The following is a 24,092-nucleotide window of genomic DNA, read 5'->3' on the forward strand; positions in this document are numbered from 1 at the left end:
GTCCTCATCCAAATAAGAGGCTTTTATTACTTTCTGTAGGAATCGATGAGCTTTCCCTAATCTCAAAACTGTTGCTACTAGCAACATGTGTTTTGGTTTTGAACAGTTACTTCACTGCCTTGATATATTAATAGGTTAGTTTAACACTTCTGTTAATGGACAGGAGGACGAGTGTAGCCAGTTCACAGATCATATTTTCGGTATCAAGTCTCCTACTTTTGAGAAAAGTAACACTTTGCTTCAAGTAGCATCCTATTTCATTACAAGGAACTTTTGAAACAATGGTATGCTATGCTATATACTTAATGATAATTTATTGATAGGTATTTTATTCCTAATAAAATAGTGGAGTGTATTTCCCCTCTTTTATATTTATTACTATTTTATGATTATTATTATTATTTTTTTTAATTTATTATTATTTTCAACATGAAGAGGAAATACAAGTTATTGCAGCAGTAAATAATCTCATGATTTTCTAAGAGATGTATAAATTTCACCGTATTTCCTATCAGTATTTTGAAATCCAAGACTTCTTTCGTACTTGTGTATTTACACTAGAGAAGTAGCAGTGGTTGGTGCAGGAGCACTAGTTGTGGAGTGAGAAGACCTGGGGAGAGTCCTGCAGCTCACAGTTTTAATCTCTGCATTCTAGAATTGTGATAACCAAATGAGTTCATTGATGTATGGAGAAGTGTTTATATTATAGTACAGTGCCTAGATTTGTCAGTTATCAATAGATATATTTTTATAACTGACTATAGAAATATTAGCAAAGTAGATATCTATGAAATATTCTCAGGAAAAAAGAATTTTAGGAAATTTAATCTGTCCAAGTAGATGCAGAGCTAACGATTTTACTGTGGGGTAGCTGTGTTCGATATCTACTGTAAACTCAATTTTTAAGTGTAGTCAGATTTATTAATCTTTTATTTCAGGCCTTCTGGTTTGTTGTAAATCAGAAAGGCTTTTCCAATTCTGACATTCTGAAAACTTTTCTCAACGAATTCTTTTTTACTTTCATGCCTTCATTATCTTCCGTTAAAGTTCTGAACTTTTGGGAACTTATGCTTGTATAAAATTTGAGATTTGGAGCCAACTTTATTTTTTTCCAGTTGGATATTCACTTACTATAATCTTCCTTCCTTCCTTCCTTCCTTCCTTCCTTCCTTCCTTCCTTCCTTCCTTCCATGTGTATTTATTTATTTTTGAGAGAGAGAGCACAAGCCAGGAAGGGGCAGGGAGAGGGAGAGAGAGAATCCCGAGCAGGTTCCGTACTGTCAGCACAGAGCCTGATGTGGGGCTTAAACCCACAGAATCTGAGATCATTCCCTGAGCCAAAATCGAGAGTCAGAGGCTTAACCAACTGAGCCACCCTGGCACCCCTTGCAACCTTTTCATTGTATAAACAGATTATACTGTAATTGGAAAGAAAATCATGATATAATGTCATTTTATTGAGTGCTGTCTGAAAATTTCCTTTGTTTTACTTAGCTTTCTGATAGTCATGAAAAACAACAAGATCTGTTGCATAAAAACCACATGTTGCAGGATGAAATTGCCATGCTAAGACTGGAAATAGACACCATAAAAAATCAGTACCAGGGAAAGGAAACAAAATATTGTGAAGACATTGAAATTGTAAAAGAAGAGAATGACAATCTTCAAAAGACCATAAAACAGAATGAGGAAACATTATCAAAAACAATATTCCAATATAGTGGACAGCTTAATGTTCTGACTGCTGAGATTACGATGCTAAACTCTAAACTGGAGAATGAAAAACAAAATAAAGAGAGCCTGGAAGCAGAAGTTGAATCATACCGTGCTAGACTGGCTACTGCTGTACACGATCATGATCAGAGTCAGACATCAAGAAGAGACCTAGAACTTGCTTTCCAGAGAGCAAGAGATGAATGGTTTCACTTACAGGACAAAATGAATTTTGATGTGTCTAATCTACAAGATAACAATGAAGTTCTTTCTCAGCAACTTTCTCAAGTTGAAAGTAAACTCAATGCCCTGGAAATTGAGCTCCATCACACAAAAGATGCTCTCAGAGAAAAGACTTTAGTTTTAGAATGTGTACAAAGGGACCTAAGCCAAACACAATGCCAGAAGACGGAAATTGAACACATGTATCAGAACGAACAAAGTAAAGTGAATAAATATATTGCAAAGCAGGAATCCTTAGAGGAAAGGTTATCTCAACTACAAAGTGAAAATATGTTGCTTAGACAGCAACTAGATGATGCTCACAACAAAGCGGACAGTAAAGAAAAGCTAGTAATTAATATCCAAGACCAGTTTCAGAATATCATAAAAAAACTTGAAGCTAAAAGTGAAGAACAAGGTCTTATGCTGGGAGAAAGAAATAAAGAATTAATCGATGAATGTAAACATTTAAAAGAAAGAATGTATCATTATGAAAATGAGAAAGCAAAAATAGAAGTAAGTATCCAGAAAGATAAGAATTTTTCAGATTTCCAGAAAGAAAATTCTGGTAATACTTGATTATGGCTGAATTTTGAATCTAGTTGAATATTAAAAAAAAAAAAAGACTATAAATCAACATAAAAGCATAACTTGTATGCAACAAATAAAAATTAGACCTGAGAGGTGCTTTAATTTGAGTAAAGTTATGGTGTCATCTATGAAATTTTAAGATGTTAAATTATAAATTGTTAATAGATAATAGTCTTCTGCTACAATAATAATTTTTTTAAGTTTAGTTAGAGAGAACATGAGTTGGGGAGGGGCAGAGAGAGAGAAAATGCCAAGCAGGCTCTGCACTGCCAGGGTGGAGCCCGACACAGGGTTCTAGAACTCATGAACTGTGGGATTCATGACCTGAGCCGAATTCAAGAGTTGGTCGCTTAACCGACAAACCCTCCCATAAAAGTTTTAATCTTTGCCACCACATTTTATTACTGTGGTGAGCTGATAAATGAAAATGCTCAAATGTAAAATGAGTATTTTGAAATTGAGATTCAATTAATTGAGTTAACCGGACAGTAACTTCAGATTTCCCAGATGAAATGAAGTGTAGGTGCTCTATCTGGTAGTACTTTTTCCTTTGGTAGCTTTTTATACATTTTAAGTTGGTATGATTTTATTTTTATTCACATAAATTTTAATTTTCAGTCTCAAATCATGTGTTCCTACAACCTCTTAATTCTTTAAAGGCATCTACTTTTCACTAAATCATAATTTGGGACAACTGTGGTGAGTTTTAGCAAAGCTATCTTTGAGTAATCTTCCCACTGCCATTTATAACTTATTTTAAATATTTTTACAAATAATTTGCTCATTTTGAAGCTCAGTTACTGTCATGTGGGCATAAGTTTGTCCAGTACAAAGAGAATTGTATCTCTCTGTGATTTATTAATTTGGCATTGGATCTCCATTTTCAGACCAAGGAGGGGTTGCAGGATTCTTGTTTAGCAGGAATGGAGTGAGTAGGGGAGAGAGCTGTAGGAGCTGAGGTCAGGGAGGGGGGTGGAAGCAGGGGCCATTGAAATGACTTTACTTTGGTTCTGAGATAGGACTCTATTAGAAGGATAAGAGCAGAGGATTGGATATGTGAGGAACTCTGACGGTAACTTAAGCCTGTAATAAAAAAAGAGGGAAAACCTTTCATAATGTAGAATTTACGACTGCTGTGCCCACTATGTCCCCATTTCTTTTTGAGACTTCTGTAGGTTATGAAGCTTTGCAAATTCACCAGTGGAGAACAGATAGGCTGGATTCATTATCTAAGTGACATCATCCTGACTAGGCAGGGAGATATAACACCTTTTGTTCTTTAACTGAATTCAGTAAGTAGGAATGTGTACGTGTTAGGAAAAGATGGTTAATTGATGTATGTGTTGATATTTCTCAAAGTACGTATGTTAGAGTTGTATATTATTAACATAACTTAATAATAAGATGATTTATAAAATCAATAACAGAAATGTCTTATTAGGTAGTTATGAGACAACTGCAACAAGAACTGGCTGATACTCTGAAGAAACAGTCTATGTCAGAGGCTTCCCTGGAGGTTACATCACGTTATCGTCTTAGTTTAGAAGATGAGACACGGGATCTAAAGAAGAAATTAGGTCAAGTCAGAAGTCAGGCATGTATTAAATGTAATCTGTCAACAGCTAACTTATAGCTGGTTAAATAATATAAAGTGTTTTAGGATACTAATTTCCATAGACCACTTCCTTTTGTATTTTCATTATAATTCATTATGATTTTAGTATCTTTACAATGCATTTATTTCTTAAACTCTTTTATTCTACTATTTGTGTTATATATTTTTTCTTATATATTTACTCTTAGGAAAGTTGAGGCTTTTTTATCTTTCCTCACAGAAATTGAGACACTTTTTTTTCTTTGTTTAATTAAAAATTTTTTTTTAAAGTTTATTTATTTTGAGAGAGAAAGAGCAAGAGAGAGTGTGTGCATGCATGTTAACAGGGGAGGGGCAGAGAGAGGAGAGAGAGAATCCCAAGCAGGGTCCATGCTGTCAGTGCAGAGCCAACTGCACTCCATGAGGAGTGCCATGAGGTCATGACCTGAGCTGGAAGCAAGAATTGGATGCTTAACTGACTTAGCCACCCAGATGCCCCAGTAGATGCTATTATTCTTCTTCTTATTTTTAACGTTTATTCATTATTGAGAAACAGAGACGGCATGGGCATGGGGAGGGCAGAGAGAGGAGGAGACACAGAATCTGAAGCAGGATCCAGGCTCTGAGCTGTGAGCACAGAACCCGATGCAGGGCTCAAACTCACAAACTGCGAGATCATGACCTGAGTCGAAGTCAGATGCTGAACTGACTGAGCCACCCAGGCGCCCCAGTAGATGCTATTATCTTCATTTTACAGATGCAGAAACTGACACACAGAAGTTTTAAGTAATTTGCTCAAGGTCATATAGGTAATAACCAGCAGAATTGGGAATTCAGACCCAGGCATTTTGGCTCCTACTAAGATACTGCTTCTCAAACTATTCCATGAAATATATTGTTGCCATTGAAAACAACATGTTAAGCTATAAAATCACTAGAATAGCAATGTCATTCATCTATGTGAATATTTGAAATCATAGTTGATGCGGTGCTTGGAGTATGAAAACAGAAATGTTTACCATAAGGTAATTCCCTATGTTGCCTCCGTTTGACTAATAGATAAATTTGTATGTTTATCTGATCATATATAATTTAAAAACATTAAAAATGTTATGTTTTTGTAGTAGAGTAAGGTTGGTAAGCTATTCTGTAAGAATATTTAAACATTTTCAGCTTCGTAGGCCATAGTCTGTTGTAGCAGCTCAGCTCTGCTGTTATGACCTAAAAGTAGGCATCAGTCGAGGAGAGTGTGGCTGGGTCCAATAAGATTTTAGTTACAGGGGCACTTGGGCGGCTTAGTTGGTTGAGCGTCCTGACTCTTAATTTCCACTCAGGTCATGATCCCAAACCCCACATCATGAGACCGGTCATGAGACCCAGCCCCTCATCAGGCTTCTCCCTGAGCTTGCATCCTGCTTATGATTTTCTGTCTCTCCCTCTGCCTCTCTTCCCCACTTGTGCACGCGGTCTCTTTCTCTCTCTCTCTCAAGTAAAAAAAAAAATGTAGTTACAAGAACAGGTGATGGTGTTCTACTAGATTGCCAGTAGTTAAAATTATTACTTTTTCTTTATTCTAGTTGCAAGAAGCACAGGATCGACATGCAGAGGCCGTAAGATATGCTGAGAAGACGAAAGATCATATGCAAAAGTATAATTTAATCCTCACAGAAAATAGCTTGATTATTTATAAAGCAGATAAGCAGTGTAGTATGAGAAATGTATTAGTTATGCCTGTATATCATTGTGAAGCTGGATACAAATTCCAGCTTTGAGCTATTTTGAAATGCAGATTGTGGCATATTATCTCTCAATGTTGCACCTTATCCACAAAACACAATGAGAAAAATGGCACAATTGCCAAATCCTCCTCTTGATAAAATTTTAAGGATTTATGTAATACCCTCATTTGTTCAGAAATTATACGGTTTTTTTTTTAAATTTATGTGTGAGAATAATTATCTTAAGATCTGCATTTTAGGCTAGAGGTTAAAAATACCAGACAAGAAGAAACCATCAAAGAGCAAGCGGCCCAAATTCAAGATCTTCAGAGCAACTTGTTAAGGACAAGTTTGGTAAGTCAGTCTCTTAATGTCTGCCCTACTGAAAAGGAATCCTTATTTCACTAGTGGTAGTACATAAGAATGTTTTGGATCATATGAAAAATCTCACAGATCGAAATATTAGGTTCATATTGTTCCTACTTGCTACTAGTGATGTAATTTTTCTATATAGATGAAGTGGATTGAATTCATAAAGTAATGATGTTTGTAGTGAGATTTTAATAAAAACATTGTGAGAGTCTAAGAAAAGCAACATTTTATATACACCACAGTGAGCGTTTGGTTTAGTCCACCTTTTGGCTATTGTGGATGATGCTGCTGTGAACGTTGGCATACAGATGTGTGAGTCCCTGCTAATATTTTTCAGCGTGTTTCAAACTTCCCCAAACTTTGAGTGATCATTTGATCTTGAGTTCTGACTTTCTCTTGTAATCTCAACCCTTCAGTGAGAGTTTGAGAACAGGTTATTTTAATGATGATTTGTTGTAATTTGTAATTACAAATTTGCAATTTATTGTCTTCATCAAAAATGACTAGCAGGTCGTTATGCAAACGTCCTTCTCAAAGGAATGGACTTTTCTCTTTGTTGGATTTTGTAAAGGAAAAGAAATGCCAGTGAAAAACTAGAAGTGGCTGCTCAGTCAGGGCCTTACCTAGTAACATAGTGCTGCTACCATTGCAAGTTCAGAAACTCATTTTTCTCCATTCACCTGAGTTAATCAGCCTTTCAGAGATTTCACAGTTCAATCTCAGAAAAGACTAATGTGCAATTCAGGATTCTAATTTATTGATATGTAGTGAAACCCCAACTGTTTTCCAAGCAGAACAGTTAATGTCATCCCACTCTCACCCTCCTTTGTAGGATTTACACTGTACATCCTAAGTGGGAGCCATGAGGTAGATACACTGACCCACTAGTTTCTTTCAGTCACAAAAGCTATATAATATACATGCAGGTTTCATTAGACAGCTATACCCGTCAGGGGAACTAGAACATTCTGTTGACTGGCCCTTTTTGTGGCTGAAGAGACACTGAAAATTATTTTCTTTTCGAGACCTCTTATAAATGAGTCACATTGTTTTAGGGTACTTTTCATGCGAGTAACATGACACTATGTTGATCAGTCTGCTATGAATGAGAGTGCGAGGCGTTGTCCTGCTACTGTGTCCTAAAGCAGTCTTTAAGGTCTCAAAAACTAAAATTTGTAAGAATATCCGAAACTGATTAAGCTTTTATTAAAGAATAACGAGGGATTTTCTGTAGATGCCTATAGAAAGGAATTAGGGTTATGGCATGAAATTAGCTGCCACTTTAAGGTCTTCCCTGTGAAACAAAAATTTAGATAGCTTTCAGCCAACTCATAGCTCTGACTTCTCTAGAAGGCGCCTATCTCCTGAATCCCCAAGCCAGAGACTACCTGGGTTAAGGTTTTTTTTTTGGGGGGGGCGGGTGTTCTTTTTTATTAACTTTATACTTCATTTTTAAAAATTTACATCCAAATTAGTTAGCATATACTGAAGCAATGATTTCAGGAGTAGATTCCTTAATGCCCCTTACTCATTAAGACCATCCCCCCTCCCACAACCCCTCCAGCAACCCTCAGTTTGTTCTCCATATTTATGAGTCTCCTCTGTCCCGTCCCAGTTTTTATATTATTTTTGTTTCCCTTCCCTTATGTTCATCTGTTTTGTCTCTTGAAGTCCTCATACGAGTGAAATCATATGAATTTGTCTTTCTCTGACTTACTTATTTCACTTAGCATTAATACCCTCCAATTCCATCCACGTGGTTGCAAATGGCAAGATTTCATTCTTTTTGATTGCCAAGTAATACTCCATTGAATATATATACCACATCTTCTTTATCCATTCATCCATCGGTGGACAATTGGACTCTTTGCATACTTTGGCTAATGTTGATAGTGCTGCTATAAACATGGGGGTGCATGTGTCCCTTTGAAACAGCACACCTGTATCCCTTGGATAAATGCCTAGTAGTGCAATTGCTGGGTCGTAGTGTAGTTCTGTTTTTAGTTTTTTGAGGAAACTCCATACCATTTTCCAGAGTGACTGCACCAGCAAAAGAGATCCTCTTCTCTGCATCCTCGCCAACATATGTTGTTGCCTGAGCTCTTAATGTTAGCCATTCTGACAGGTGTAAGGTGGTATCTCAGTGTGGTTTTGATTTCCCTGATGATGAGTGATGTGGAGCATTTTTGCCTGTGTCAGTTGGCCATGTGGATGTCTTCTTTGGAGCAGTGTCTGCTCATGTCTTTTGCCCATTACTTCACTGGATTACTTGTTTTTTTGGGTGTTGAGTTTGGTAAGTTCTTTGTAGATTTTGGATACTAACCATTTTTTTTTTTTAATATATAAATTTATTGTCAAATTGGTTTCCATAAACACCCAGTGCTCATCCCAAAAGATGCCCCCTTCAATACCCGTCACCTACCCTCCTCTCCCTCCCACCCCTCATCAGCCCTCAGTTTATAAGAGTCTCTTATGCTTTGGCTCTCTCCCACTCTATCTGATATGTCATTTGGAAATACCTTCTCCCATTCTGTCAGTTGCCTTTTAGTTTTGCTGATTGTTTCCTTCACTGTGCAGAAGGTTTTCATTTTGATGAGGTCCCAGTAGTTCATTTTTGCTTTTGTTTCCCTTGCCTCCAGAGACGTTTAGAATAAGAAGTTCCTGCTGGCAAGATCAAAGAGGGTTTTGCCTGCTTTCTCCTCGAGGATTTTGATGGCTTCCTGTCTCACATTGAGGTCTTTCTTCCATTTTGAGGTTATTTTTGTGTAATGTACAACTTTTTATGTGAACATGTTTTCATTTCTCTTGGGTATATACCTATAAATACAATTGCTGGTTCATATGGTAACTCTGTTAAACCTTTTTGTTTGTTTGTTTGTTTTTGTTTTTTCAACCTTTTGAGGAGGGGCAGGCACTTGGGTGGCTCAGCTGGTTGAGTGGCCGGCTCTTGATTTCAGCTCAGGTCATGATCTCAGGGTTGTGGAATCGAGCCCTACATTGGGCTCTGCTCTGAGCATGGAGCCTGCGTGGGATTCTCTTCCTCCCTCTCCTTCTGTCCCTCTACCCCACTTGTGCACTCTCTCTAAAATAAGTTTAGAAAAAATGTTTTTCTAGTTTAACCTTTTGAGGAACTGCCAGACTGTTTTCCAAAGTGGCAGCAACATTACATTTTCATCAGCAGTTTTTGAGAGTTCCCATTTTTCCTGACTCTTGTCCATGTTTGTCATTATCTGTTGTTTTTATTATAACAATTCTAGTGGGTATGAAATAGCATCTTGTGGTTTTTGGTTTGCATTTTTCTTATAACTAATGATGTTGAACATCTCTCTTTTATTTTTGAGAGAGACAGTGTGAGCAGGGGAGGGGCAGAGAGAGAGGGAGACACAGAATCTGAAGCAGGCTCCAGGCTCCCAGCTGTCAGCACAGAGCCCGATGTGGGGCTCGAACCCACAAACCATGAGATCGTGACCTGCGCCAAAGTCGGACGCCCAACTGACTGAGCCACCCAGGCACCCTGAACATCTCCCTTTTAATGTGATTTTTATCCATTTCTATATCTTCTTTAAAGAACTAATCCATTCTTCTCCCCATTTTTATATTGGATTGTCTTTTCATTATTGGAAGAGTTATTTAAATATCCTACATACAAATCCCTTAGCAGATATGGGATTTTCAGATATTTTCTCATATTTAGTCGCTTGCCTTTTCACTTTCTTGGTGATATTTGAAGCATAGAAGTTTTTAATTTTGATGAAGTAAACTTAATCTGCTTTTGTCTTTTGGTGTCATGTCTAAGAAATCATTGCCAAATCCAGTCACAAACATATACACGTATGCTTTTTTCTAAGAGTTTTATCATTTTAGCTCTTAGATTTTAAGTTAATTTTGTATATATGCTATGGGGTAGAGGTCTGATTTTATTACTTTGCATGTGGATATCCATTTGTCCCAGTACCATTTGTTACAAAGACTATTCTTGTTCCATTTAATTGTCTGACACCCTTGTTGAAAATCAGTTCACTATAATGTGAGAGTTTATTTTTAGATTCTCAATGTTAATACATTGATCTATATGTCTATCTTTATGCCAGTACCATATCAAATTTTATGAAAACTCTTTCCTAGTTATCTTGACAATTACCAGTCACTTATGTAATAATAAAAAGTCAATGTAGTAGAACTTAACTTTGCTCCTATAGAGATTTTTGCTTCTGGAAGGACCCTTTCGCCAGCCTATGCCTTGCTGACCCCATGACTCGATGTGAAGTCAGGCTCAAAAAGATAAAATGCTCTTTCTTTAGTCTGTTCAGACTTTTATTTATTTATTTATTTATATTTTATTAAAAAATTTTTTTTTAGAGCATGCACAAGCAGAAAGAGGGGGCCTGGGGGGTTGGAGAGAGAGAATTTTTAGCAGGCTTCGCACTTGTGTGGAGGCTGACAGGGGTCTTGATCCCATGACCCTGGGATCATGACCTGAGAGTTTGAGGCTCAACTGACTGAGCCACCCAGGTTCCCCTCCTGTTCAAACTTTTAGTTTCTCAGTCAGTGCCACCCACTTTCATTTCCATCAAATCTTGGTCATAGAATCTCTTGACTCAGTCTACCATTTACTTCATTATATTTTATTATCTCCTAATGCATGGACTAATCCATAGTTTTCACCATCTAGGAAGGAAAAGATTAACTCTGGGCTAGTGGTAATGCAAACTGGTGCAGCTGCTCTGGAAAACAGTGCGTAGGTTCCTCAAAACAATTGAAAATAGAACTACCCTATGACCCCTCAATAGCACTACTGGGAATTTATGCAAAGGATACAGGAGTGCTGATTCATAGGGGCACATGTACTCCAATGTCTATAGCAGTGCTTTCAACAATAGCCAAATTGTGGAAAGAGCCTAAATGCCCATCAACTGATGAGCGGATAAAGAGATGTGATTTATATATACACTGGAATACTACCTGGCAAGGAGAAAGAGTGAAATCATGCTATCTGTTGCAATGTGAATGGAACTGGAAGGTATTAAATGTGGATGGAACTGGAAGGTATTATGCTACGTGAAATAAGTCACAGAAAAACAGATATCATATGTTTTCGCTCATATGTGGAACTTGAGAAACTTAACAGAAGACCATGGGGGAAGGGAAAGGGAAAAATAGTTACAGAGAAGGAGAGGGGCAAACCATAGGAGACTCTTGAATGCAGAGAACAAATAGAGGGTTGTTGGGGGGGGGCGGTGGGTGAGAAGGGAAAGTGGGTGGTGGGCATTGAGGAAGGCACTTGTTGGGATAAGCCCTGGGTGTTGTCTATAAGTGATGAACCACAGGAATCTACCCCCAAAACCAAGAGCACACTGTACACGCTGTATGTTAGCAAATTTGACAATAAATTCTATTTAAAAAAAGAAATGAGGGGCGCCTGGGTGGCTCAGTCGGTTGGGCGTCCGACTTCGGCTCAGGTCACGATCTTGCGGTCCGTGAGTTCGAGCCCCGCGTCGGGCTCTGTGCTGACAGCTCAGAGCCTGGAGCCTGTTTCAGATTCTGTGTCTCCCTCTCTCTCTGACCCTCCCCCGTTCATGCTCTGTCTCTCTCTGTCTCAAAAATAAATAAACGTTAAAAAAAAAATTAAAAAAAAAATAAAATAAAAAGAAATGAAAGCGAGGGGATGGAGAAAAATTTATCATGTTAAAAGAAAAAGTAGCGATACTTTTGTCAGAAGAGTCCTTAAAACAAAGACTGTGGGGCACCTGGGTGCCTCAGTCATTTGAGCGACCGACTAGATCTTGGCTCAGGTCATGGTCTTATGGCTGGTGGGTTTGAGCCCCATGTTGGGCTCCAGGCTGACAGCATGGAGCCTGCTTGAAATTTTCTCTCCCCCTTTCTATGTCCCTCCCCAACCCTTTCTCTCTCAAAATAAGTAAACTTAACAAAAAACAAAGACTGTAGCAAGAGCCAAAGAATGCTACTATATCATAATAAAGGGTACAATCCAATAGGAAGATCTAACAATTGTAAATATTTATGCACCCACCATGAGAGCACTCAAGTACATAAAACAATAACAAACATAAAGGAACTAATTGATAATAATACAGTAATACGGTACTTTAACACCCCATTTACACCAATAGATCTTAACAAAAAATCACGAAAAAATACATCTTAACAGAAAATCACCAAAGAAACAGTGGCTTTGAATGACAGAGTGGACCAGTTCGGACTTAAGAGATTTTTTTCAGAATGTTCCATCCTAAAACGGAATACACATTGTTTTCAAGTGTACATGGAATATTCCCAAGAATGGATCACAAACACAAAACAGGCCTTAATTATTATAAAAAATACATGCAGGTTAAATAACATGCTACTACACTGAATGGGTTAACCAGGAAATACAAGAAGAAATTTTAAAAAATATGTGTATGCAAATGGAAATGAAAAAACAATGGTCTAAAACCTTTGAGATGCTGCAAAAGTGGTTCTAAGAGGGAAGTACATAGCAATATAAGCCTACTTCAAGAAGCAAGACCCAAACAACCTAACCTTACACCTAAAGGAGCTAGAAAAAGAACAACAAATGAAGCCTGAAGCCAGCAGAAGAAAGGAAGTAATAATGATCAGAGCAGAGGGCCCTTGGGTGGCTTAACCGGTTAAGTGTCTGACTCTTGATTTTTGGCTCAGGTCATGATCTCACAGTTGTGAGATCGAGCCCCGCATTTGGCTCTGTGCTGGCAGCATGGAACCTGGCTGGGATTCTCTTTCTCTCTCTCTCTCTCTCTCTCTCTCTCTCTCTCTCTCTCTCACTCTCTCTCTCTCTCTCTCTCTCTCACTCTCTGCCCCTCCCCCACTCAATTAAAATTAAAAAAAAAATTAAAGCAGAAATAAATGATAGTCAAACAAAAAACAGATAAAACTAGAACAGATCAATGAAACCTGGAGTTGGTTATTTGTAAGATTTAATAAAACTGGTGAGGCTTTAGCCAGAGTTATCAACAAGAAAATAGAAAAGACCAAAATAAAACCACAAATGTGAGAGTAGAAATAAGAAACAACACCACAGAAATACAAACATTTATGAGAGAATATTGTGAAAAACTATATGCAAACAAATTGGACAACTTAGAAGAAATGAATTAATTCCTTATAAACATATAACTTACCAAAGTGAAACAAGAAGAAATAGAAAATTTGAAAAAAATCAATAACCAGCAAAGAAACTGAGTCAGGAATCAAAAAACTCTCAACAAACACAAGTCTAGGACCAGATGGCTTCACATGTAAATTCTAACATGTAAAGAAGAGCTAATACAAAAAAAAAAAAAGATTAATACCTGTCCTTTTTTTTTTTTTAATTTTTTTTTAACATTTATTTATTTTTGAGACAGAGCATGAATGGGGGAGGGTCAGAGAGAGGGAGACACAGAATCTGAAACAGGCTCCAGGCTCCGAGCCGTCAGCACAGAGCCCGACTCGGGGCTTGAACTCACTGACCGCGAGATCATGACCTGAGCCGAAGTCGGCCGCCCAACCGACTGAGCCACCCAGGCGCCCCATCCTGGTTCCTTTCAGTTGCATAGCCTTTCTTTAGTTTCTCTTTCCTATCCATTTTATTTTCAGGTATATTGTAGCATGACTTCCCTTTCCTCCAGTGTCATTTTCTTCACTTGATTAGAAACCCTTGCTGTCAGCCTCTTCACAGGTCATCAGGTTTCCACTAAGAGTCTCGTGGAGGCCCTTTTTGGGTCTCATTCTTACGCTTTTCTACATCTTTTCAGGTTCCACCTACCTCCTGGTTCAAAGGAAGTTTAGTTTTAGGTTTTTTTATAGCAGCACACCATTTTTAGTATCAGTATCTGCGGTAGTAATTTACTGCTGCATAATAAGCCACCTCAAAGCCTAGTAGTTCAAAACAGCATTTATCTTGTTCACTAATCTTTAGTTTAGGCAAAGCAGAGTAGGGCAACTCATTTCTTCTTCATTTGGCATCAGCTGGGATAACTGGAAGCTGGAGACTAGAATCATCTAAAGGCTTGTTCATGCATGTGTTTGGCTGTTGAGGCTGGCCTTTGCCTAGGACGTTGGCTAGTCTCAGCTGGATTATCTACATGAAGACTCACTAGGTAGCCTGGGATTCCTCACAACGTGGTGGCTGGGTTCTAAGGGTGAGCTTCCCTAGAGAAAGAAAGTCAGATGGAAGCTATATCACATTTTCTAACCTGGCCTTAAAAATCACAGCAGTTCTGCATATTCTGTTCACTAGAAACCAGTTACTGAAGCCAGCATATATTTAAGGGGAGGAATTTTCACAGGAGAAGTATCAACGAATTTATAAAACCACTACATCCACTCACTTTGTCTTACCAATCATATATAATGGAAGGAAGTCCTTCCCAACTCAGCATCACTGAAACTCCAGCCAGTTTTGTTGTTGTTGTTATTTAGTATGATCTCTATTTTGTAGAAAGTAACAAAGGATTACAAGATAACAGTATTGAATTAAAATTTTTTTTGCCTCAAAAAAATATGTGGATCATCCAATTAAATTTTTATACTGGGAGATATGATTTCTTAACCTGGAGAATCATTTCTCCTGGGAATGCAGTTCAAATTAGCATAAAGCATTTGCAGTTCAGAAAAAGACTGTGGCATTAGAATCATTACTTATAGATTCATGAATTAGAGTCTTATTTTCAGAGTCTTGGTATTTTTTGACTCTGGCATACATAAGTCAATATGATATTGCTAAAACTTCTTTAAAAATTATGGAGTGTTAAGATGGGGGAAGGGCTAAGAGACTTTCTGCTAAGAGGGGACTTATTTTATGAAAGATAGGAAAGAATCATAGAAAAAGTATAGAATCAAGTGCAAATGTTGTATAGTAAACACAATGATAGCAAAGATCTATTTCATTAACACCTGATGGCTTTAACTTTGCTCTTGATTTTCTGAGTTGTTAAGGTTCCACATTCTAAGACAGGGAACATTTTATTGCAAATGAATTTATTTAAAAATTTGAGTGCCTGGCTGGCTCAGTTACTCTTGATCTTGAGGTTGTGAGTTTAAGCCTCACACTGGGTGTAGAGATTACTTAAAATTCGAAAAAAAATTTTTGATAGTAGTTTTGAGTTAGACGCATTTCACTCCACTTCCAAACTATATTATTTTATTCATGCAGGCTGATGACCTTACAACAAAACTGGAAACTACATCTTCAAAATGTCTACACCTGGATGCAAAAAATCAAGTTCTTCAACAGGAGTTATTGTCAATGAAAGCTTTAGGAAAAAAATGTGAAAAACTAGAGAGCAATAGCAAGAAGTTACAACAAGAAGTCGTAAAATTGAAAAGTTTTATGGAAATGAATATGGTAGAACGCAGTCAAGTGGAACAGTATAAACGGGAGATTGAAGAAAGAGCACGACTGGAGATAGTAGAAAAATTAAAGGAAGTCAATCTGTTTTTACAGGTTAATTTATTGATCTGTAATGTGCTTTAACTCACTGCACTGCAAGTTACATTTTGGATAGATGTATTATATACTTTTCCTCTACTTGTTTTATGGTAATTTGTAGATTTCTAGAGGCATTTGTTCCTCCCTTTAAAGATTTCAGTTTTCATCAATATTCTCACTAAATTGAGAGGATAAGAAAAAATTATGATTTAAACAACTATTCTCACTATTAAGAGGAAAGAAAAAATTATGATTTAAAAATTGTACTGTACTTGGATTATTCTTAAGTTTATTGTTGACTTTTAAAATTTTGTCATTGATTCTATTTGAATTATCAGATTGCATGAATACTAATACAAGAATGATTGAACTTTAATTTTATAAATCATAATTCAGTTGACATTGATGATAAATATTTTACACGAGCTTTTTTTCATTTAAAATTGCTCTCTGAATAATTGACTCAGAACTAAAGGAAACAGGTATAATTATTCAGATTATAGCTATTTTAAAACTATCCTGTTAATTTGCTTTAGGCACAAGCAGCAGCTCAAGAAAACTTAGACCAGTTAAGAGAAAATGCTCATGCTTCAATGAGAAGTCAAATGGAACTTAGAATTAAAGATCTGGAATCTCAGGTCTCTACAATGAAGACTTCTCAAGAAGATTCTACTAAAACAGAGTTGGAAACATACAGGCAACTCTACCTAGAAGAATTAAAAGCTAGAAAGTCCTTGAGAAATAAGCTGAACAGGTAAGTCAAAACAGAATCATAGACAAGAAATTTAGCTTATTAATTTGCCTCTAAAGCATAATTTCTGTGGAGCCAAGATCATGAGATGAGTAGGAAGTGAAAGCCAACTAGATCGTGTAATTTTGGAAAATGATGTTTCTAAGTGAACTTACTTTTGAAATGTTAGTCCAGGACAGTTTGCATCCCTCCTCTTTTTTTTCGTTTTACCGGACCTCTTCTCCGCCCCCCCCCCCCCCCCCCCGCCCCCGTATGTTTTCCATTGATCAGATCTGCTAGTCTTTAAGTGAATTGTTTGAAGCTTTCTCATTTAGAAGCATATTATTATAAAATTGCTTGTCAGAATTACCCTAAATAGAAATGTCAATGAGTTTCTTTTTGGAAGATTACATCTTTAACCTAAAAGGTCAAGTACTACTACTACTCATCCTGGCAGCTTGCTACATTTATTCTCTTGATTGTGATCTTTGGTATTATTACTAGAGTGGGCCTTGAGACAAACTATCCTTTATGCTTTTTCTACTTTACATAAAGGCATACAGGTGAAATACAGAAAGACTCACACAGGGCTGAAGGGGAGTATAATTCCCAAAGTGGCTAAAAAGAGCACCATGGTGGGAGGGAGGTGTGTGGAAGACTGAAGACAGAAAGGGCAGATTCTGCCTCCAGTGCCTTGGTAACTGTTATAAGCTAATTGCCTCTGTAGCTGTTTTAGTTCTTTCTGATCACACCTCTGCCATCTACTATCTCCCCTAAAGATTGTTGGTCTCAGTGATTCCTCGGTGTCAAATGCTCAGTTTCTTTGAGATAATAAGTGAAATGTACAAGAGTGGTGAAAGCAAACGCTTGAAAATGTCTTTGAGGGATGGTTTATTTTTATATCTGTAAACAGGTTTACTAAATATAAGTATGTATATATACTGGCATCCTGAAGGATCTTGTCAGTACAGCCATTCCAGAAGACAGCAAGTATTATTCGTTAAGCCATGTACATCACTGATAGCCACTTCTCTCCCTTCCCTCATTTGAATTGTTAGGGATCCCCCTGGAAACATAAGTATTTCTTTAGAACAATTTTAAAAGTATAGTTTTAGATAGTGGGTGTGCTCTGTCACATGTTCAGTGTTAAAACACTGTTCAATGGCAAATGCTATTTACTATTATGGAAACTTAAAAAGATGTAAGTCATTTAGGAATGATTTAGGGAAAGAGAAAATGTATTTGTGTTTTCTAATCTTCACAGGACCAATGAGAGACTGTCAGAGATCAATACAAAACTTCTGGTAGAGAGACAGCAGCACCAAACTTTACTCGGCACTCTTGCTATGAGGTCAGGCCTGGAACCACCTTATTGTGGACATTTTGAAAATAATTTAGTGCTCAATAGAAATCTTACTCCAAGAGGAAACTTAGTGATTCCTACCTCAAACCCACGGCCGTCATATGACTACAGGGAGACTTCCTTGTGGAAGGTTAGTTATATTATCTGTTTTACTTTGGGTTTCAGATATCTGATATAATTGTTGCTTTTAATTTGGTGAAATTCTGAGTTGTTTAAACGAATACATACGAAGTAAAAATCATAATTATATGTGCTAAGAAAGAACTGAGGTAAATTTTATAATTTTTTGTTTTTTAGTCCCCGGATCTCTCATTTTCAAGGGATACTTATTTTTTTTTTATTTTATTGAGAGAGTGAGTGAGTGCATGCAGGGGAGGGGCAAAAGGAGAGGGAGAAAGAGAATCCCAAGCAGGTTTCATGCTCAGCACAGAGCCCAATGTGGGGCTCAGTCTCAAAAACCATGAGATCATGACCTGAGTCAAAATCAAGATTTGGGCGCTTAAAACAACTGAGCCACCCAGGTGCGCCATGAGAGACACCTAGTATTAACTGTATTCAATAAATATAACTAAACTGACCCATTTTAAATTTCTTGAAAAGCTTTCATTTAAATTTGATTTTAGAAAGTAAATGTTATTGCCTGCTAACCACAGGTACACTTAGATGCTTGGACTTACTTTCAGTTGGCAGTGGTTCATAAACATTTGAAAGTTTTGCTATAATCCAGTTTTTGCACCCCTGTACATAAGTGAATGATCGGTCTCCAAACACTTAACGACATAATGAATGTTTACTATTTAAAAGAATCCATGGGGGTGCCTGGGTGTCCCAGTCAGTTCAGCGTCCAACTCTTGATCTCAGCTCAGGATTTGATCTCAGGGTCATGAGTTCAAGTCTTGCATTGGGCTCTACGCTGGGCATAGAGGCTACTTAAAAAAAAAAAAAAAAAAAAGAATCCATGATAAGTCCTTTTTATGAATTAAATCAACTTGCAACACTAAAAAGGTTAATTTCTCTTTTAAGTTACAATTTTGGTATTTTCTTACACGAGAATACATCCTTAATTGCTTTCTTACTTATGACACTCTTTTTTCTTTTTCCTTTTTTTTTTTTTTTTGACTTATGGCACCTTGTTTCAATTTTTATAAAATGTCTTGCTGAGCAATTGTAAAGCATTTTCTAAATAGCTAAATCAAGCAAATATTTGAATCAAGCCATTATTTGAATACTAACAGTTAATGAGAAAATCCTTTTAATTAAAAATTCTTTAAAATTTTTCTTTGAATTAAAATTTGCTGATATATAGTTTTTCCGTGTATACTTTTCTCACCCTCTTATTTTTTTGATAAGTGGAAAGGTATAAATAAAATCACACATGTGTTCTTACTCATGGACTTCAAAGCTATTTTCACCATTGAAACACAGATTTTACCTAGAAATAAACATAAAGGTCACAGAGGTAAGTATTTAGGAAAAGAGCTTTTGGGGGAAAGATGCAGTATTACCTTGGTAGTTCCTTAAGTCATGTCATATAAAAAACGTGGTTTATATTTTACATAGTATTTATTAATGGTGATATAAAATTGTTTGAATAAAGCCTTCCCCCATCGTCTGGTATTGAGTTATTAATTTTATAAGTCTGGTATAGTAATGTTGTCCCATTCATTTTATAAGGCCTGAATATAATGCTGTTGTCAAAAAAGTGTTATGGTTCCTCAAAAACTTAAAAATAGGTATTCATTAATTCCACTACTGCGTATTTACCCAAAGAAAATGAAAACACTAATTTGAACAGTTGTGTGCATCCCTATGTTTATTGAAACATTGTTTACAATAACCAAAATATGGAAGCAACCTAAGTGTCCATCGATAGATGAATGGATAAAGAAGATGTGTAATATGTATACAATGAAATATACCTCAGCTATCAAAAAGAATGAGATCTTGCCATTTGTGACAACATTGATAGACCTAGAGGGTATTATGCTAGGTGAAATAAATCGGAGAAAGACAAATAAATACCATCTGATTTCACTTACATGTGGAGTATAAAAAAACAAGTCAACAAACAGAATCATAAATACAGAGGACACACTGGTGGTTGCTAGAGGGGAGGTGGGTAGAGAGGTATGGACAAAATAGGTGAAGAGGAGTAAGAGGTACAAATTCAGTTATAAAATAAGTCACAGGAATGAAGAATACAGCATATGGAATATCATCAATAATATTGTATTAATGTATGGTGACAGAGGGTAACTACACATACGGTAGTGAGCATAGCATAGTGTATACAATTGTCCAATCTGAATTTGTATATTGAAACTAGTGTAACATTGTATGTCAGCTATACTTCAATTAAAAAAAGGTATTAGGGAAAACAGTCTCTGAAAATATTGGGAAACATGTCAGCCAAAATATTTGTCCTCACACCTAAATTTGTAAAGATATTGGAATCCTTATCACCACAGTGTTGATTATGTTCAGTACACTATTTTGGAGCCCGTTTGGGGCATTCAGGGAAAGGCTACTTTTATAAGAAAGATCTAAATAAGAACATTGTAGATAGGAACAGTTGTAATATACAGTTGACCCTTGACCAACATGGTTTCAAACTGTGCAGGTCTACTTTACTTACACATGGATTATTTTTGGATACTCTATAGTACTATAAGTGTATTTCCTCTTCCTTCTGTTTTTCTCAATGTCATTTTTTTGCCCTGGCTTATTCTACTGTACAAAACATGTATTAATCGACTGTTTATGTTACCGGTAAGGCTTCCGGTCAACAGTAGGCTATTAGTAATTAAGTTTTGGGGGGATGAAAAATTATATGCAGGTTTTTGACTGCACCCCTACCCCTGTGTTATTCAAGGGTCACCTGTAGTTTGAAATATTCATACACATTTGATAAGTAAGTAGATAACCATAACTTTAATAAGTCAAGTGTTTCAAAATTTGGTGCTAAAGGTACAATTGAAAATTGTATATTGTTTTCCTTATCTCTAATTGAGAAGGTTATAAATCAGAAGCTAAGTTTGAAAACTGTTGTAACCCTATATTTTTCCTTCAAATAGATTTTCTGAAATCTTTGTGTGCATATGAAAAGAAATAAGTGTTTTAGTCATAATACTGATAGCAAAATATTTTAACTCAATTTTTTGCCAGTAGAATTTCCACATGACAGTATGACAGTCCCACTTTCTTCATTTTATATGTATTTAAGAGTCAGTCCTGAAAAATTAGTAGCAAAAAGCATTCCTTCAAATTTTGTTTTTCTAAAAGTAAAAAAATGGAAAGCCCATTTTAAGGAACAATTCATTAAGGTAAAAAACTGCTTAAACTTTCATAAATGGCAGTTTTTCTAATAATTTCCAAGTAATAATTCAGTATACAATATGATTCTTGTTTAAACTTTTTTGTACCAGTAAGATCAAACATCACCTTTCAGAGATGATACACATTCAATAGACCAATGTTAATTGTGCTTTTTATCAGATTCACTTAAATAGCATTATATATATATATAATATACACATATTATATATACATATATATATACACACATATATATACATATATACATATATATATATATATATATATATATATATATATGTATCTGTTCTCAATTATCTAAAACTAAAATAGGAATTTATTTTATGTGATTGTCCTTCTATTTAAGCAATCCCTAACTTTGGCTTAGTCTCTACAATATTATTTCAAGACCACATGTCATAAGCTATATATAATTCCTACAATGTCTTTTGTTAACCTTACACATTCTAAATAATATTTGACTTATTTCAGATGCAGTGGGAGTTGGAAAAAAGTATAACCAGAGCACTAGAAGAAGGTATGTTGCCAATATGTATGAATTTAGATATCATTGATTTCTGAAATAAACTCTAAATAGTAAATGGCATCCCTTTCCATTGTTTGGATGATAGATACTACATTCACATTTTTTTGTACATATCTAGTAAAAAATGTAAAAGTATGAGCATAATGAAGAACATACTTCTTCCTCATTTAGTCATCATGTTTCATAGCTCTTTTAAAATCTCCCAAAAGTCTAGTGCACCCAGGTGGCTCAGTTGGTTGGCCGACTGATTTCAGCTCAGGTGGGTTCAGGCCCCACAGTGGGCTCTGTGCTGAAACCTGGGAGCCTGGAGCCTGCTTCAGATTCTGTGTCTCCCTCTTTCTGTGTCCCTGCCCGCTTGTGTTTTGTCTCTCTCTCAAAAATAAATGAATGTTAAAGTTTTTTCAATCTCGTAAGTCTATATGTCTGTTATTATTTCTGGGGATAATCTTCCTTCACTGGTGCCATCCCTATGAAACTGTCAACCTGCACAAGTCTCAGAAAATGTGTGCTTTATCAAATTGTTGTTTCTGCTAGTAATATAAGACCCAAAAAGCCAAAGTCGTTTTAGTAATGCTTGGTTAAGTAATTATAGGTCATATAGCTCTCACTTGACAGGTAATGGGTTTAAATCTTCGCTCATTGACTTTGTCATCATTGCTTTTGCCCTTGAGTCAAACTTCAAGTTCCTTAGCATGGAATGAAAACACCCAAATCAGTTTGCTTCTTGACAGATTATTCAGCCTAGTCTCTCACTATTTGCCCTACTCTGCTGCTTTGCTCTAGCACCTTGTCAAACTAAACTACTCATAATTGCACAAGTGTTCTTCCTCACTTCTAGCTCTTTGTATGTGCTTCTTCCCTCTACCTAGCATACTTTTTCCTTGTCCTTCAGGTATCAGCTTACATAATCACCTTCACCAAAGAGCAGACAATATTGACACAAAACTGGGATATCCCTTCTGTATGTTCCAGTAGTGCTGTGTTTTATACCTGTCACTTATATCTGTATACTTGGCTCTGTTGGAAATGCCTGTTTGATTTTTCAGTTTATAGTTGATGATTGTTCAGGGTGGACTGTGTCCTCATCTTGTAATTTTGCCTTGTAATGAAAAAACCAGAAACTCTGATATTTATCCACAATAGCAATTAATTCAGTGTGCAACCCTGAGCAAAATATATTTCATAGTAATCTTGGGTTTCATATTGCAGTTGTATGTAGGTATTTTTCATTTTTCTTAACACTTATTCATGAAGGCCCCAACTTTCCTTTCCTTCCCCTTGCCCTTCCCCTTCCCCTTGCCCTTCCCCTTGCCCTTCCCCTTCCCCTTGCCCTTCCCCTTGCCCTTCCCTTCCCCTCCCTTCCTTCCCTTCCCCTCCCCTCCCCTCCCCTCCCCTCTGCTTTCCTTTCTTTCTAACTTGTAGTTAAAAGTATTTTGTATAAGGAATATAATTCTTTCTTTTCCTTTTCAGCTGCTACTGAATTTGAATCAGGATCCTGTAGAACTCCTTTAGTATCTACTGATGATTCAATTCTAAATCAAGACCTGGTATGGAAAGCGTCACAAGAATATGTACAGATTTTGAATAAAAATTATATGATTTGAAAAATAGAAAAAATTTACTGGATGCTTACAAAACATTTTCATTGTTTCCCAATTGAACACACTATATGGCAAAATCTTGATTAAAGGAAAATGTTTTTGTATCATATGTGTGTGATGAAAATCTGTATAATATTTTAAACTATGTTTCTTGGCATCTCATTAACTTTTAAGCACATTTTGTACGTGGAAACCAGCACTAGAGGGTTTTACATACTTCAGACCGCTCCACTACCAGCTGTTTGAACAGCACCCAAACAACCAAGTTGCCACTAATACTTCAGTAGTGTTAACGGATGGCTTTTGTATTTTCCAATTTTTGTTACTATATGTGGACCTAAAGATTTAGACATTATTTTGATGTATTCCTGCTATGGCTATTGCCAATGTTTGTATGTATTACAATATTTTATAATGCCATAAAACCTGTGTATAATTGTAAACACTGATTCATAGCTCTTTCCACATGGAGAAATAAAATTTGTCTAAGGCTTTTCACCTTTTCTCTTTATTTATTTATTTTTGATTTGCTTTTTGGAAACAAAGTTAGAGAAAAGAGAAACTAGAGAAAAAAAAAAGAACTCCCCCCCCCCCCCCAGAGTCATTATTTGCAAGTAAATTGCTAATGTGATGCCTGATTCCTGTAGCATTTAAATCCTACAAGTCAGTACATTCCACATAACTACCATACAACCTTCACAATCAGAACATTAACTCTAATACACTCAACGCTTGAATAATGGGGTTAAGGGCTCTGACCCCTACGCCCCATAGTCAAAAAGCCATGAACAACTTTTGACCCCCAAAGACTTAACCACTACTACTACCAATAATCTTTTGTATATTATATGTATCATACTATATTGTTACAATAA

The 24,092-nt window shown here is 36.3% G+C and overlaps 1 protein-coding gene across 13 annotated transcripts in view; it reads left to right on the top strand.

Annotated features, from left to right (window-relative positions):
- The window catches only part of ANKRD26 (ankyrin repeat domain containing 26), a 106,681-nt gene extending 82,966 nt beyond the window's left edge, over positions 1–23,715 (top strand). For 11 of the 13 annotated variants that reach the window (XM_045466324.1, XM_045466327.1, XM_045466325.1 and 8 more), the window contains 9 exons: positions 1,495–2,451; positions 3,968–4,120; positions 5,698–5,768; positions 6,099–6,192; positions 15,386–15,676; positions 16,198–16,415; positions 17,656–17,884; positions 21,562–21,607; positions 23,087–23,715. In XM_045466324.1, coding sequence (XP_045322280.1) covers positions 1,495–2,451; positions 3,968–4,120; positions 5,698–5,768; positions 6,099–6,192; positions 15,386–15,676; positions 16,198–16,415; positions 17,656–17,884; positions 21,562–21,607; positions 23,087–23,220 — 2,193 coding nt within the window. In that variant the 3' untranslated portion in view covers positions 23,221–23,715. The remainder of the gene's footprint in view (positions 1–1,494; positions 2,452–3,967; positions 4,121–5,697; positions 5,769–6,098; positions 6,193–15,385; positions 15,677–16,197; positions 16,416–17,655; positions 17,885–21,561; positions 21,608–23,086) is intronic. The other 2 variants (XM_045466332.1, XM_045466334.1) reach the window with 2 other exon arrangements.
- The last annotated feature ends 377 nt before the right edge of the window (positions 23,716–24,092 follow it).

This window comes from Leopardus geoffroyi, chromosome B4 (genome assembly GCF_018350155.1).
Source record: "Leopardus geoffroyi isolate Oge1 chromosome B4, O.geoffroyi_Oge1_pat1.0, whole genome shotgun sequence".
In the NCBI taxonomy this organism is placed as follows: Eukaryota; Metazoa; Chordata; class Mammalia; order Carnivora; family Felidae; genus Leopardus; species Leopardus geoffroyi.